Here is a 16,869-nt window from a genome sequence, read left to right as displayed (position 1 = left end):
AGCTTGAAGAATGGTCTGAAATTTGGCACTTAAAATTTAATGCTAAGAAATGCAAGGTAAATCCATTTGGGCTGCAAAACCCCCGAAGGAATGGTACACTTCAGGGGGTGAAGAACTTATGTGCATGACAGAAGAGTTGGACTTCGGTGTGATTGTATGCGATAATCTTAAAGTGGCCAAACAGGTTGAAAAGGTGACGGTGAAAGCTAGAAGGATGCTAGGGTGCATAGGGAGAGGTATGGCCAGTAGGAAAAAGGAGGTATTGATGCCTCTGTATAAGACTCTGGTGAGACCTCATTTAGAATACTGTGTGCAATTCTGGAGACCACACCTTCAAAAAGATATAAAAAGGGTGGAGTCAGTCCGGAGGAAGGCTACTAAAATGGTGCAAGGTCTTCCTCATAAAGTGTATGGAGACAGACTTAAAGATCTCAATATGTATACTTCGGAGAGAAGGCGGGAGAGTGGAAATATGATAGAGATGTTTAAATACCTATGTCCTAGAGTATGCACCGAACTCAAATTTATCAAATATATTAAAAATAGCTTAATCGCCACTATATTGACTTTCTTTAATCACTATTGAAAAGAATCTTCCGTTAGCAAGTTCCTCAGTGTGCCACACTCATACTGTTGCTTTCATTGTAAAATCGGTGTGGTAGCCATTTCCATTGGAACGTTGTTTTTCTTATATGAACAATCCTGCTTCAGTGTTTTAATTCATACTAAAGTTCCAGTGCTTATTCATAAATACTGGAAATTTTATAAAGTGCTACTTAACTTGGCGTGGAACAAACTGTATCATTCCCCTCCAGTATTTATGAATAAGCACTGGCACTTTAGTATGAATTAAAACACTGAAGCAGGATTGTTCATATAAGAAAAACAAAAAAATTTTTCTCACAACGTTCCAATGAAAATGGCTACCACACCGATTTTACAATGAAAGCAACAGTATGAGTGTGGCATACTGAGGAACTTGCTAACGGAAGATTCTTTTCAATAGTGATTATAGAAAGTCAATATAGTGGCGATTAAGGTATTTTTAAGATATTAAATACCTATGTGGCACAAATGTGCATGGGTCGAGTCTCTTTCATTTGAAAGGAAGCTCTGAAATAAGAGGTCATAGGATGAAGTTAAGAGGTGATAGGCTCAGGAGTAATCTAAGAAAATAGTTTTTATATAAAGGGTGGTAGATGCTTGGAACAGTCTCCTGGAAGATCTGGTGGAGACAAAGACTGTGTATGAATTCAAGAAAGCGTGGGATCTCTTAGAAAGAGGGAGAGGTAATGGTTACTGCAGATGGGCAGACTGGATGGGCCATTTGGCCTTTATCTGCCATCACGTTTCTATGTAATCCTTACACAGGGGCAATAACTGACTCCCGACAGACCTCTGGCATGGCTTTCGCATGGGTTCCACAGACTCCACGCGCTAGCACTTTGCACTATTGCCAATTTCGTGTGCTGGGCAGGATTTTCTCCCTGTTGCGCCCAGGATGGTTCCCCAGCCTGAATATCCTGCCCCTTCTTCAAATGCGCCACAGCAAACAGTACATGGACACTCCGTCGACAATCCAGCTCAAATGACACATTAATTCATATTAGCACATCCCGAGGAGTCCCATCCCTATCAATTTTTGTAAAAATTGAGGGGTTTTGAGTCACATAAAGGCTTCATAAAAAAAAGATTGTTTAAAATCCAAGATGGCTGCCACTAGGAAAATCACAGTAAATAAAAGGTCTCAGGGCACCGAAGCCACTGAAAAAAAAACCAAACATTCGACAAATAAAAGAAAAATAAAGCAGAGCAGATCAGAAACACCTCTACATGGTTTGCTTGCAAAAGGAAAAACTGAAAGGGGCACTATACTTCACTGGCAATGTGGGAAGTGCTGAAAGCTGTGAGTATCACACATCTGCAAGACCTGGTTCGCAGGATTGGATTATACACGTGGAGGGGCATAATTGAAAGAAACATCTAAGTCCGTTTTTGCCTAAGTCGCAAGTCATCCAAAGTCAGACACAGCTTAGGACACATTTTTGAAAAATACATCCAAAATATTTTTTTCCTGAAAATCATCTAACTATACGTCCAGCCGTCTGATCGTCCAAGCTGCTAAATCATCCATCTTTATACCACATTTTTGTCCAAGTCAAAAACACCTAGAATATGCCTGTTGGACGTGGGAAGGGTCAGCAAAGTGATGGACTGGACACCCAGACATGGCACCTGAATAGTGGGGTACCTTACAGGGCACTGCTGTGAACTTACAAAAAAGGGTGCCCCATAAACATCTCAGTACAGCTCCCTTATAGGTCAAGGTGACCGTTTTGAACGGGACCATCCCGTTTTCAGACACTTATCTCGTTGTCCTCACACACAGCTTCGGGACGCCAAAATGTCCCGTTTTCAGGGACAGCGTCCCGAAGCAGTGCGCGGGGACAACGGGACAGACGATCGCTTCCTGTCCCTCCATGCCGTGCAAAAGAAAAAAAAAAGCCTTCCTTTCCCCCAGTCTACTGCTGTCTTACCTTCTTGCTACTGCTGCTAATCGGCGACAAGAAGTCTTCTTTCCAACGTCAATTATGACGTCGGAGAGGACGTTCTGGGCCAGCCAATCACTGCCTGGCTGGCCCAGAACGTCCTCTCCAAAGTCAGAAAGAAGACTTCTTGTCGGCGATTAGCAGCAGTAGCAGGGAGGTAAGACAGCAGTGGCAGCGGACCAGGGGGAAAGGAAGGAGGGAGGCTTTTTTTTTTTTTTTTTTTTGCGACAGGGAGGGAGGGAGGTAGACAGGCAGGCAGGCTGGCTTCAGGGGTGGGACAAAGTCTGGAATGCAGTGAGGGGGACAAGGAAAGGAGGCATTGGGGACACTAAGGACATGGGAAGGAGGCACTGGGGGCACTAAGGACATGGGAAGGAGGCACTGGGGGCACTAAGGACATAGGAAGAAGGCACTGGGGGCACTAAATACATGGGAAGGAGGCACTGGGGGCACTAAGGACACAGGAAGGAGGCATTGGGGCAATAAGGACATAGGAAGGAGGCATTGGGGGAACTAAGGACATGGGAAGGAGGCACTGGGGTACTAAGGACATAGGAAAGGGCACCAAGGACATGGGAAGGAGGCAATGGGGGCACTAAGTACATAGGAAAGGGCACTAAGAACATAAGGAGGCAGCACTGGGGCACTAAGGACATAGGAAGGAGGCACTGGGGGCATTAAGGACATAGGAAGGAGGCATGGGGGCACTAAGGACATAGGAGGGAGGCACTGGGGGCACTAAGGACATAGGAAGGAGGCAATAAGGACATAGGAAGGAGGCATTGGGGACACTAAGGATATGGGAAGGAGGCACTGGGGCACTAAGGACATAGGAAGGGGTACTAAGAACATGGGAAGGAGACATTGGGGGCACTAAGGATATGGGAAGGAGGCACTGGGGCACTAAGGACATAGGAAGGGGCACTAAGGACATGGGAAGGAGGCACTGGGGGCACTAAGGACATGGGAAGGAGGCAATGGTAGCACTAAGGACATGGGAAGGAGGCACTGGGGGCACTAAGGACATAGGAAGGAGGCACTGGGGGCATTAATTACATGGAAAGGAGGCACTGGGGTACTAAGTACATAGGAAAGGGCACTAAGAACATAAGAAGGCGGCACTGGGGCACTAAGGACATAGGAAGGAGGCACTGGGGGCATTAAGGACATAGGAAGGAGGCATGGGGGCACTAAGGACATAGGAAGGAGGCACTGGGGGCACTAAGGACATAGGAAGGAGGCACTGGGGGCACTAAGGACATAGGAAAGAGGCACTGGGGGCACTAAGGACATAGGAAAGAGGCATTAGGGACACTTAGGACATGGGAAGGAGGCACTGGGGGCATTAAGGACATAGGAAGGAGGCATTGGGGGCATTAAGGACACCGGAAAGGAGGAGGGAGGGAATAGCCTGAATGCAGAAAGAAAGGATACACAACCAGAGACTTATGAAATCACCAGAGAGCAAAGGTAAGAAGAATTATTTTATTTTCAATGTAGTGATCAAAATGTGTCAGTTTTGAGAATTTATATCTGCTGTCTATATTTTGCACTATATTTGTCTATTTTTCTATAGTTACTGAGGTGACATTGCATATTTTAAAATCATCTGCCTTGACATCTTTGAAACTCCCCAAATATAAATGATAATTAACATTTTCTCTGTGAATAGTGTGTTTTGTATTTTTTAAAAATTTTATGGTTACAATTATGAACTAATAAGATATTATGTGTACATAACAAATGAATGGAAGAAATTTGGGGCGGGATTGGGGCGGGACTGATGAAAAAAATAAATGGTCACGTTAGTCATGGTAAGCCCCCCAAAACGTACTTGTTTACAACCCCAATAGCCCTTATGGCTGCAGGAGCCACTTATATGGCAGTACAAAAGGGTTTTGGGGTTTTTGAGGGAGTGCACATGTTTCACCATGAATGCGGTGATTACAGTGGCTTATGGGCCTGAGTCCTCCTCTCCATGGATCCCTAACTCACCCCCATGACAACGTAAGCCGCCTCTGTGCAGCTCTACTAGGCTTTCCTATGCCAGGTGCTGATGTTCTGGAGGCAGATATTTAAAGTTGTGATTATGATTTTTATGGGGGGGTGTCGGTGATCACTGGGGTAGTGTGTGGAAATCTGTACTATGTGTTTGCAGTGCTTATCTGGTCACTTTATATAGGTTTTTGTGACTTAGACCATGTTTTAAATGGCCTAAGTCACAACGTCCAAGTTCTGTCCAGGCTGTGTTGTAAAACTTTCGGTTATACATTCAGTACGACTAAGTCTAGCACGGCCCATGTCCCGCCCTTGACACTCCTCCTGAAACGCCTGGTTTAGCTCTGGTTGTTCAGCGGCACTGGGAAGGCCTAAGTCATTTGTAAACACGTCCAAAATCAGTTTTGATTATCGGCACTTGGACGTCTTTCGTTTATGATCGTCCAAGTGCCAACAATTTTTGAACGTTTTTCTCTTTCAATTATGAGTCCCCTAATATACAGACTCCTGAGGATATATAATAGAACTAGAATTTGTGGCCAACAGACTCTCCTGCCATGATTCAATTACCTGAAGGTCGAGCCAATCAAGTTTGAGGACCCACTATATATATATAAAGACCAACTGTAGACCTCACAGTATACCCTGAAGAAAGCCACATGATGGCTAAAACATCGGTTCTACCTACCCAGATGTAGCTAGAGCCAAAAAACTGCAGCAATCACTTATAACATACCATTCATCACATTACAACAAACAAATTCTGAAGACATATTTTCAAAATAAGAATTACTCACAAAATATAACAACTTTTGCCTACAAAACATTAAATTGTGCCAAATATCAAGAAATGAGGAGACAAAAATCAGCCAGGCAAAAGCAGGTTCTTTGGAGAAGTATTCAATGGAACATCAGTGCCTTCCTTAGATAGAATAAATTGTACCAGCTGTTTGGGATCAAATAATAAATTTTGTTTACCCCCACCAAAAACAAAACATCTACATGGGAATTCCAAATTAAATGTAGCACCCAAGGCCTAGTCTTTGGTGGTAAGGCCAGAAAGTCCTTACACCTTTTGTGTCATATGTGAAAAATCGGGAAATATATGTAACCTAGATTCCCAAAACTCAGCATCCATTTTCTTAAAGTCTCAATACTAGGTTGTGATCAGGTTCCAAAGCAAAACAAGTTATCAGACTAACTCATTGTCACCACATGCAGGGAATGTTCCCAAAACTCGGTCAAGTTTAACAAAGCCTTTTCATCTTAATGCTCCAAAGGCCGATGAAGCTCCTAATGTATTTGACCACCTTCAGGACTAAATTGAACCCGCCCAGTTTATTCATGAACCTCCTCTGAGGAACTTTATCAAAGGCTTTGCTGACATCCAGTGTGTCCTCCATCCATTCTAAGCCACTGGTTAGGGATGTGATTATGATAGGCAGTATATCAAATAAATGGAAACTGAACCTGGATTCTAGAAATATCAAGAATTATTACGATATATTAACTGGAAGTCAATAGCCTCTGTATAGTGGTAACCTTGTGCCAGGATCCCTCCATAAAACAGAACTTCAAATTAAGGATCCCCAAGCATGATATTAGAAAGAACTTCCAAAATGGGAGGGGAGATGCACCTCTCCCCTGAGCTTCCTGCTAAACAACTGCACCTGAATGGAACTTATACAACTGCTGTGCACCCATCAAAAATAAAAGGAATATTCACTATTAGCTACAAAATATCTAGTGGGAACGGAGAGAGAAGGTTTTTTCCTCAAAAGCAGCAGTCAAGTCATTCAAACATAAGAATTGTCGCAGCTGGGTCAGACCAGTGGTCCATCATGCTCACGCGGCAGCCCTCTGGTCAAAGACCAGCGCCCTAACTGAGACTAGCCCTACCTGTATATGTTCCGGTTCATCAGGAACTTCTTGTCTAACTTTTTCTCTTGAATCCCTGGAGGGTGTTTTCCCCTATAACAGCCTCCGGAAGAGCGTTCCAGTTTTCCACCACTCTCTGGGTACGAAATCTATTCCCTTTCAACCTCTCGTTTTCCCTACCTTGGAGAGGGTGAATATGTTTCCTTCACATATAAGCATTGCACAATTGATACCGGACTTTGGAAAATGCCCAGGGTGCTGGCATTGGGAGGGAGTCACATGCCAAATGGAGCGGAGAACTCCTGCTCCGTAAGACAGAAGCTGGTAGCTAGAAATATATGCTGGGCTCCCTGGGGAGGACAGAATATAAATAAAGTACAATACAACTTCTAATCTAGGACTGCACAAGTACTTGGAGAAACAAAATTTCACTTGATTATACTCAAAAGCTCGTCTGAAGGGGTTTGCCAGTGAGAAAAGCCTCAGGCTATGATTTACAGCAGAGTTAACCGCAAAGGGAACACTCGCATTGCTGAAGGTTACAAGAAAGACCACCACTAAATTAGGAGAAAGCAAAACCAGCTCTTCCCCAGAATAGTAAGCATAAGAGAGTAAATTTTGGAGAGAACTGTCTTTGCCATTTCCTTCCGTCACAAATACAGGGATCACTCTCTGCATACTTACACTGTAATACTTCTTCAAATGACGTCTAACATCCAGGACCAGTTTGTTTTGCATTTGAATTACATATTGCAGAGGAGATGAATCACATTCTGGATTGCTGCAGCGTTTCAAGCTGGGTTCAATCTGAGATCCCTAAAGATATAGAAAGGAAACGATGAAAAACATGCAAAACCTATTAAACAGAGTTCCTTTCCAAGATTATTTGTTCAACCATTTCATATTCCTTAAAAATCTTCCCTTCGCCTTCCATCTTGTCCATACAATTACTTTTGCGTTTGCCTCCAATCTAGTTGCCTGACATTGCCTTTCCTGAAAACTACAAATAGTCACATCCTGTGTGGAGCTATCAACCAGAGCTTTGCCTTTCACAAAGGATTTGTCAACCTATTCCTTTCTGGATTCAAATAATAATGTACAAAGCCTATTTGATTATTGTTTTGTCATTAAACTATGGTCAGTGGACCTGAGATTTCACAATTCACACAACGGATGGAGCCAATCTTTTAATAAACTTCAGCACCTACTGTCAATGGACATGGGCAGCTTTTTTACTGCTGGAGAGTTGTTTTCTGTTTCAAATAAATCATAAAAATCCTAGCCTTACTGAGTCAGTCTAGTTTGTGTCTCCTTCCTCCCCCATCACTGAGCAATCCCAGGTGGAAGAGATTTTCAAGCTTGACATCCGCTCTTCCACAAAGTCAGCCCATCTGCAAGTCGTCAAGCCTCTATGCAATTAACTATCTTATTTACAGCTGTAATGAAGCAAGAGTCAAGGATTTAGCAAAGTATTGCTGATCTGCCTCTCTTTCCTTCTCACTTGCTTCCAATGGTTGCTTTGTTTTGATTCAAAAAATGTAAAACATCTGCTGTTTGTCCAAATTAACTTAAAATAATTACTTTTAATTTAGATAAAAAGATATATTTATTTTCACTTTCAAGGTCTTATATGAGTGCAGCCTAGTAATTTGCCAATAGTGAGAGGTGGATTAGTAGACTAGTTGGATGGTTCTGAGTTAGAATCCAAGGTCAATGATACTTTTCTTGGCATTGGTTCTTGCCAGGAATGCATCGCAAGAACTTTGAAGTCTGATGTAGAAAGGCAACAGAACAGATAATGAAAAAGAAAATTTATTAACATAGAGAGGAAAGTGGGCTGGAAGAGATAAATAGGAACTCTGGAAAACTCTTGGTTCCTATTAATTTGATTTAGGGAAATATATATCATTACTTGCTAGTAAATAGCAACAGGGTATAGATAAAAGTTACAACAATATGACAGAAAAATCTAAATGCACACAAGGGTGACAAGAGTATACTCAGAAGAGAAATACATAAGAAATAATTCCATCTTCCTCACTAGACTGAAGCAAGTGGTACCATCACTACAGTGGAAGTCAAGTGCACTTGGGATGCAAATTCCAGGAAACTGGTCTGTAAGACTAAAAAACACAGCCAGCCAAACATCTTAACAACTATAGCACATCAAAGAATACCTAGCGTAACAGAATATAAATGTATAATTGCAATCCTCTTAACCAACAATTCAACAAAGCACAAGACCAGCCATGCAGTATGTGTGACTTAGGGCTCCTTTTATGAAGGCACGTTAGCGACTTTTCATCACGCGCTAAGCCCCACGCTAGCCGGAAAACTACCACCTGCTCAAGAGGAGGCTAGCATGGCCGGCGGTTTAGACCGCGTTAGACCGCTACCGCGCCTTCGTAAAAGCAGCCCTTAATGTAGCCAAACTTGTTATTTCTATCTGTTGTAGAAGTGATCTGAAATCCCTGATGGCAGGCCAGGATGACAAGGCAAACGAAAAATAATTCTGCATCATCCAATATGGAAAAATGGGCAAAGGGAATAAAATGCACTTGACTGAACGTGCCCCAGTTATGTTTTACTCAGCACCTAGGGGGAAACTACCCCAAAACAATGTGAGGTCACTGGTCTAGGGATTGCTTCGGTGTAATCTCTTTATCTTTGGCGAGTTTAGAGGGAAACAAGAACCCTTGGAGGAGGCAGTTACATAGATACCTTGGATTGACAGATGGTAAATATAAAGGCTTAAATCACTTGAGCACTCTTAAGAACCGGAATTCTGTTCTAATATTTAAATCCCACCTTCTGTCTCCTATTCATAGATAACGCTCAAAGTGGCTAGCACAGTAAAGGATGGTGATGATACAGCATAAAACCACAGGTAAACATTTCCCAAGAATGTTGCACTACGGCATTGTATATTTTATATATATAGTTTCTGATTTTAGGTTTAACTGATTAATACTAACAAAAAAAAAAAATGATGTTTCCCTTAGTCTTCTCTCACAGCTCCTCTGGCTTATCTTCTATCTTCCACTTTGATTTTTGTACCTTTTTTGAACTGGTAACTCAAATGATGCAGATGTATAGGCTTGATTCCACTGGAGAAGCTAAGAAGCAGTACCACCTGTGGCATAAACACCAAATTTGTGTACCCTGAAAGAATACCTAATTGCCAATTCCCAAATTTACAATCTGTTAAGTATAGAAGCTCTATTTACAAAATACGAGTCCACCCACAGAGAACGTGTACACCAGGACTGCCCAAGTCCGGTCCTCGAGATCTACTGGCAGACCAGGTTTTCAGGATATCCACAATGAATATGCATGAGAGAGTTTGCCTGCCCTGCCTTCTGCATTATTGGAATGCTTTACTGAATTTGGAGATTTTTCTGGTTTCAAATTAAATATGGACAAATCTGAGGCTTTAGCAACCAATGAAAAGTTAAGTAGAGAATGGGGTCCAGATTTTCCATTAAAGTGGACAGATAATTATTTTAAATACTTAGGTATTTATTTGCCAGGGGATCCTAGAAGGTTATATAAGGTAAATATCCCTATTTTGCTTAGTTATACTAAAATAAAATTACAAAAATGGCAGAATTTAAAATTTTAAATGATAATTTTTCCAAAATAGTTATATGTTTTCCAGATGATCTCTTTGGAATTAAATAAGAACATTACTTATAAAATTTTGTTGGACAGGTAAAAAAACAAAATTGTCTTTTGATCTTTTATTGGGTTCAGGGATTTTGATCTTTTATTGGGTTCAGGGATAAGAGGGGGTTTAGGTCTTCCAGATATTCATATTTATAGTTGGGCTTGTTTGTTAAGACACGTAAGAGACTGGGTTTTTGAGGATGATTTGTTTACCCCTTTGTCATATGAAAAGGCATTTTTTCATCCATATTATTTATTGTTTTTAATTCAAGTACCAAGTTTAAGATTACCAGATTATCTAGAAGATAATTCTATTTTGATTCCATTAAGATAAGAATGGAATATATTATTCAAATTATGGGAATATCATCACTTTGTTATGGATTTTTTTGCCTATTCATGGAAATGAAGATTTTACCACGGGTATGACTAATGTCATTTTTAGATCCTGGGCTAATAAAGGGGTTCAGTTTATTGCTCAGATTTTGAATGAGTCTGGGAGGTTGAGGAGATTTTCAGAATTATCCTTAACCATCATGTAGCACTCTCTTACGACATAGTATTATTTGGAATGATGATGAGGAAAAAAAGTCAAATTTCACCAGAGAATAACAAGCTTTTATTAGTCATGACAGGGGTTGCCATTCAACATATAACCAACAATTGGAAGAATCATAGTAACCTTAGTTATACATTTTGGTGGAATACAATATGTCATATATTCAAAATGGAAAGAGTAATAGCAATACAAAGAGGGACATATACTAAATTTGTAAAAAATATGGGGGCCATTGACAAAATATTGCAGTGAATAGTCATCACTTCTTCTCTTCTTCTTTTCTTTTTCTTCTTTTTGGCACACCAAAGGGGGAGGGTATTGGTAATAATGTTACATAATATGTTATATGTTTTGCAATATGTGTATATTTGGGTTGGAAAGTAGATGAAGGGTGGGTGGTGGGGGAGGGGTTAAACATATTATTAGATTTTATGTAGTAGATATCAAAGTGATGTTGTGTAAGAACTTGTTGTAATATAATATTTTGTGCACTTATTGTCAAATATGAAAATGAATAAAGAATTATTTAAAAAAAGGAAGTGTACGGATATATGCAATTACAACATTACGTAAATCAAATAAGAAGAGGGGAGTCTATCATTAGGTGTTCGTGAAAGGTTTATACATTTTTTTAATCAATGTAATGAGGTTCCTATCTCTGTATCTTTGTTGCATAAGTTACGATGGTGCTTGATTCCAAATAGAACATATGATAGTATTCTACAAAAATGGTGTGATAAGTTAGGGATTCAATTATTACTTCAAGATTTTAGTCAAGCTATTCATCGTTTGCCTAAAATTATTACGGGATATGTTTGGAGAGAATGTACGTATAGAGTTTTACATAGGGCATATTTTTCACAGGTACAAGCTGTTCATGCTGGTTTAGTTAATTCCCCTATTTGTATCAAATGTGAGAAAGATCATGCATTGTGGAATTGTCATTTTATTAAATCTTTCTCGTCTGCCATCCTATTATTTTTAGGTTCATTATGGAATTGTCAATTGGTGGAATCTCCAAGGGGGATATTAGTTGGTAAAGCAGTGATTTGTGGGGGTTTTGGACAGGGAAGAAGTATTTTATTTCAAAAGGCATATTGGTTACAAAACGATTCCCCTAGTTATTGGCATTGGAGAAACCAATTTCATCGTTTAATTTTATTTGAGGTTTGGGAGGTTCGTAAATTTCCTAGAACTCTTTTTGTGTTTTTTTTAATTTGGGACCCTTATTTACAAAATTTATCCACTAGAGCAAGAAGTATGATTCTTACATTGAAGCTTTGGAAACGTTCTTTGCATTTTAATACTTGGTACTTGATGTCACCTTTCATTCAAGGGTAGGGGTGGGAATAGGAGGGATGATAGTTTATGTGTGGAATTCCTTGAATTGTATTTCTGTTTAATTCAATTATTACAATGTTATAATTATTATTAAAACAATGGGGGAAAGGGGAAGAGAGGAGTATGGGGAGTATGGGAAGGGGGAAGGAAACAGGGGGAGTGTATTGAGAGATGTAATGGGTAATATGGAAATATATTTTAAAGGAATGATAGACATATGCTAAAATTTAGATGGTGAATTTAAATGTAATGATTATTTGATTGTACTATATTATTGTATATTTATTGGATTCCTTCAATAAAATGTTATAAAATAATGTACCTGGGGCAATGGGGGGATTAAGTGACTTGCCCAGGGTCACAAGGAGCAGCGTGGGGGCTCAGGCTGTAGCTTTAACCCAGGATGAGCAGGCAGCATATTCTCACATGTGGGACTCCCTAGCTGCCAGGATTATGTGTTTAATATGTGTTGAAGATGTATTTAATTCAATCATGGTCCTGGTAAAAATGAAAAGGCTACAGGGAAGTTGGCATCTAAATGAAAAATAAAGTTTGTAAAACTGATTGTCCAAAGTGACTGTATGAATTGATGACCATGTGGCTGCTTTATAGATGTCTTCAATGGGAGTTGAACAGAGGTGAGATATTGAAGTGGCCTTTGCTTATACTTTATGTACTGTGACATGGCCTACCCGTGTCAGCCCAGCCCAAGGATTGCAAAAGGAGATACCGTCCACCTGACATGTGGAGTCACATGAACTGTAGGTGCCATGTGGCCAAGGGAATGCATCATCTGATGTGTTGTGAAACGTTGGAGAATAGACTGTTTGGAAAATCTGAATAAGAGCTGGGAGCCTATGGAGGAGAAGGAAAGCACAAGATTGAGTTGTGTCTAGGGGAGCCCCTGTGAATTCCAGGTTTTTGAGTGGGATGTAGATGAGGCTTCTTGTAATTCACTGCAAAGCCTAGAGGTTCTAGTAGATGTAGGGTCTAGTGAGCTTGTTGAGGTGTTGGGGCCTTGACTAACCAGTGATCTAGGTAAAGGAGAACCTGAAAATCATGCGAGTAGAAGGCTGCTGCTACTACTATTAGGCATTTCATGAAAACTATGGGTGCTGATGCCAGGCCAAGTAGCAGCACCTTGCATTGAAAGTGCTGTGCTCCCACGCGAAAATGTTTAGGTATGTCTTTGTCTAAGACTTTGGTCATTAAAAATGTTCCCTTTTTTAAACTTGTACATCATTTAGAAATTTGGATAATACGATTTTATCAAATTTTTATTAAACTTGAAACTAAAGCGCAGTGGGTTCTCCAAGGGCACCAAACCCTGACTGAGAAGGTACGATGAACAGGAAGCCAGAGCTTTTTCATCCCGATGAAAACGTATGAGATCCGCATACCTTGGGTGGCGAGGCCAATCCGGAGCCACCATTATCACCAGGCCAGGATGTGTTGCTATCCTGCAGATGACCCAACCAGAGGCCACGGAGGGAACAAGTACAGAACCTCGTGAACTGGCCAGAGCTGCATTAAGGCGTTCAGCCCTAGACTTCCGCATTGCGCCCTTCAACTGAAAAAAAACGCCTGGCCTTCGAGTTATCTGCTGAGGATGACCCCAGCGCTATTGAACAATCAGACTGAATGCTTTCTGCGAGAGGGACCATTCTCCTGGGTCAAGAATCTGTCTGCTGAGGAAATCTGCCTGAATGTTGTTGACATCGGCTGAGAGTGACAGAAGGTGAGCCTTTGCCCACCGAAACAGCATGCGAGCTTTTTGATCCAAATGAGGGCTTCTCATGCCCCCTTAACGTTTGACGTATGCCACTACCGTGGTGTTGTCAGAGAAGACTCAAACTACTTTTCCTTCCAGCAGAGCGAGTAGCACTAGCTGAATCGCCCAAAGCTCCAGACGACTGATTGTCCAATGTTTCCGATGATGAGTCCACTGCCCATGAATGGATCGTTCCCCACAGTGAGCCCCCCAACCCAACATGCTGGCATCTGTCATGAAAGTCAGCCACACTGATATCTGAAGAAGCCTGCCCTGACGAAGAGCTTCCCCCTGAAGACACCAGCTAAGGAAGCTGTGAACTGGCTCTGTCCAGGGGAGCAGCATCTAAATGAAGAAAATAATAAGAAACACAAACACTGGCAAATTAGATGTAAAGCATTGATAAAGACAGCTAAGTAAGAATATGAAGAGAAACTTGCAAGAGAGGCAAAAACTCATAACAATTGTTTTAGGTACATCAGAAGCAGAAAATCTGTGAGGGAATCTGTGGGACTGTTGGATGACTGAGGAGCAAAAGGGGCACTCAAGGAGGATAAGGCCATAGCGGAGAGACTGAATTAATTCTTTGCTTTGGTCTTTACGAAAGAAGATGTAAGAGATCTACCTGAACCGGAAATGGTTTTCAAGGATGATGATGTGGAGGAACTGAGAGAAATCTCGATGAATCTGGAAGATGTACTAAGCCAAATCGCCAAGTTAAAAAGTGATAAATCACCAGGACCAGATGGTATACATCCCAGGGTATTAAAAGAACTCAAACATAAAATTGCTGACCTGCTGTTAGTGATCTGTAACCTGTCGCTAAAATCATCTGTAGTACCTGAAGATTGGAGGGTGGCCAATGTTAAACTGATTTTTAAAAAGGACTCCAGGGGAGATCCGGGAAATTACAGACCGGTAAACCTGACTTCTGTGCTGGGCAAAATGGTGGAAACAATTATCCTCTATAATAAAACCCTAAGCACGCATGCGCACTTAGGGTTTTGCGGCCTGCGAGGTTCGCTACAACTGGCCGGGATCCTCAGCAGGCTGCTTTAAAAAAGAGAAGGGCAGACACAAATGACCAGGAAGCTGCATGCTGGACAGGGAGAGCAGGTATGGAGTGCTGCTGGACAGGGGGAGCAGTGAAGAGGGACAGGGGGAGCAAGTAAGGAGTGCTGCTGGACAGGGGGAGCAGTGAAAGAGTGCTGCTGGACAGGGGGAGCATGCAAGGGGTTGTGGTGGACAGCCGAAGAAAGAGAGAGACAGAAAGAAAGACAGAAAGCAGCCAAGGAGAGAGGAGAGGAGAGGGGAGAGGAGAGAGAGAGAGAGAATATATAAAAAGAAAGAAAGATCGACACACACATCTATTCTAGCACCCGTTAATGTAACGGGCTTAAAGATTAGTAAAACATAAAATTGTGGAACACATAGACAAACATGATTTAATGAGAGGGAGTCAGCATGAGTTCAGCCGAGGGAGATCTTGGCTCACAAATTTGCTTGACTTCTTTGAAGGTGTGAACAAACATATGGATAAAGCTGAGCCGGTTGGATATAGTGTATCTAGATTTTCAGAAAGCTTTTGATAAAGTTCTTCATGAGAGGCTCCTGAGAAAATTAGAGAGCCATGGGATAGGTGGCAAAGTTCAATTGTGGATTAAGAATTGGTTATCGGATAGGGCTAAATGGTCATTTTTCTCAATGGAGAGTAAACAGTGGAGTGCCTCAGGGGTCTGTATTGGTGCTATTTAACTTATTTATAAATGATCAGGAAAGTGGAATGACGAGTGAGATGATTAAATTTGCAGATGACATTAAACTGTTCAAAGTTGTTAAAACGCATGCGGATTGTGAAAAATTGTAGGCAGACCTTAGGAAATTGGCTATTGGGCTTGATGGACCATTGGTCTGACCCAGTAAGGCTATTCTTATGTTTTTATGTCAAGGGAATGATGCTGCAGATACCAACGAGACAGAAGGGACTCCTGTAATGGGCGCAAGCGAGCTCGGGCCCAGAGAAATGTCTCCAAAGAGGCCACCACGGACCCCAGAACTTGAAGATATAGTCAGGCCATGGGAACCAGGCAGTCCAGAAGAGCTCTGATCTGCTGTTCAAGTTTCTGCCTACATGCCTCGGGAAATTTCTCCCCCCCCCCCCGACCATTTTTGGTATCGAAGAGGAGCCTCAGATACTTCAATGCCTGTAAGGGTGTCAAATTGTTCTTTTTGAAGTTGATAATCTACCCCAATGCCTGCAACTGAGATACTACCTTGTCCACTGCATTCTCGTACTCCGAACGAGACAGAGCTTGAGTCAACTAGTCATCCAGGTAAGGATGAACCTGGATCTTCTGCTGGCAGAGAAAATCTGCCACAACTGCCATCACCTTGGTGAAAGTGCAGGACGCCGTCACGAGGCCAATGGGTAGAGCGGGAAATTGGAAATGTTGTTGCAGAACATGGAATTGCAGAAACCTTCGATGCTCCGCATAGATTGGAATATAGAGGTAAGCCTCTGTGAGATCCAAGGACACCAGATACTCCTGGAGAGACAGCTGCTATAGAGCTTGTGCATGGTTTCCATCTGGAAATGGGAAACCCACAAGAAGCGGTTGATCGACTTTAGATCCAGAATGGGCTTTCAGTCTTCCGAGCCTTTCTTTGGCATGATGAAGTATAAGGAGTGCCTAAGACTGATTCTTGCTCTGAAACAGGTTCTATCACTGCGATGTCCAACAGACATTGCACAGTAGCAAAGACTCGGACCTCTTTTTCCCGCCAGAGAATCCAGAAAGAGCTCTGGAAGCAGGCAAAAGATATCTATCTTATGCCCTTCCCGAATGATGAAACCAGAATCCACTCCAAAACTGAGACAGGCAGGAATCCAAGATGGACGCCACTACCTGCTAGCTGAGAGGATGCCTTCGATTATCATCCTATTTTTCCTGTAAAGTGATAAGAAGTACTCTTTACCCATGATGAAGAGAAGGGGGGGAAGAGCGTTGGTGGAGCCTCCCGACGTTCAGAACCATCATCCATTACTATAGACGACTTTCTTAGACACCTCCAACAAGGACAGATGCTGTCAGGGAATCGCCCGCTGG

At 41.8% G+C, this 16,869-nt stretch overlaps 1 protein-coding gene across 4 annotated transcripts in view; it reads right to left on the bottom strand.

Moving 5' to 3' along the window:
* POLA1 (DNA polymerase alpha 1, catalytic subunit) overlaps window positions 1-16,869 on the bottom strand; it is an 874,681-nt gene that overhangs the window by 327,105 nt on the left and 530,707 nt on the right. For all 4 annotated transcript variants that reach the window (XM_033948024.1, XM_033948022.1, XM_033948023.1 and 1 more), the window contains exon 34: window positions 7,110-7,241. In XM_033948024.1, coding sequence (XP_033803915.1) covers window positions 7,110-7,241 — 132 coding nt within the window. The remainder of the gene's footprint in view (window positions 1-7,109; window positions 7,242-16,869) is intronic.

Source organism: Geotrypetes seraphini, chromosome 6, assembly GCF_902459505.1.
Source record: "Geotrypetes seraphini chromosome 6, aGeoSer1.1, whole genome shotgun sequence".
NCBI lineage: Eukaryota > Metazoa > Chordata > Amphibia > Gymnophiona > Dermophiidae > Geotrypetes > Geotrypetes seraphini.
This window is presented reverse-complemented; position numbering and strand designations above follow the sequence as displayed.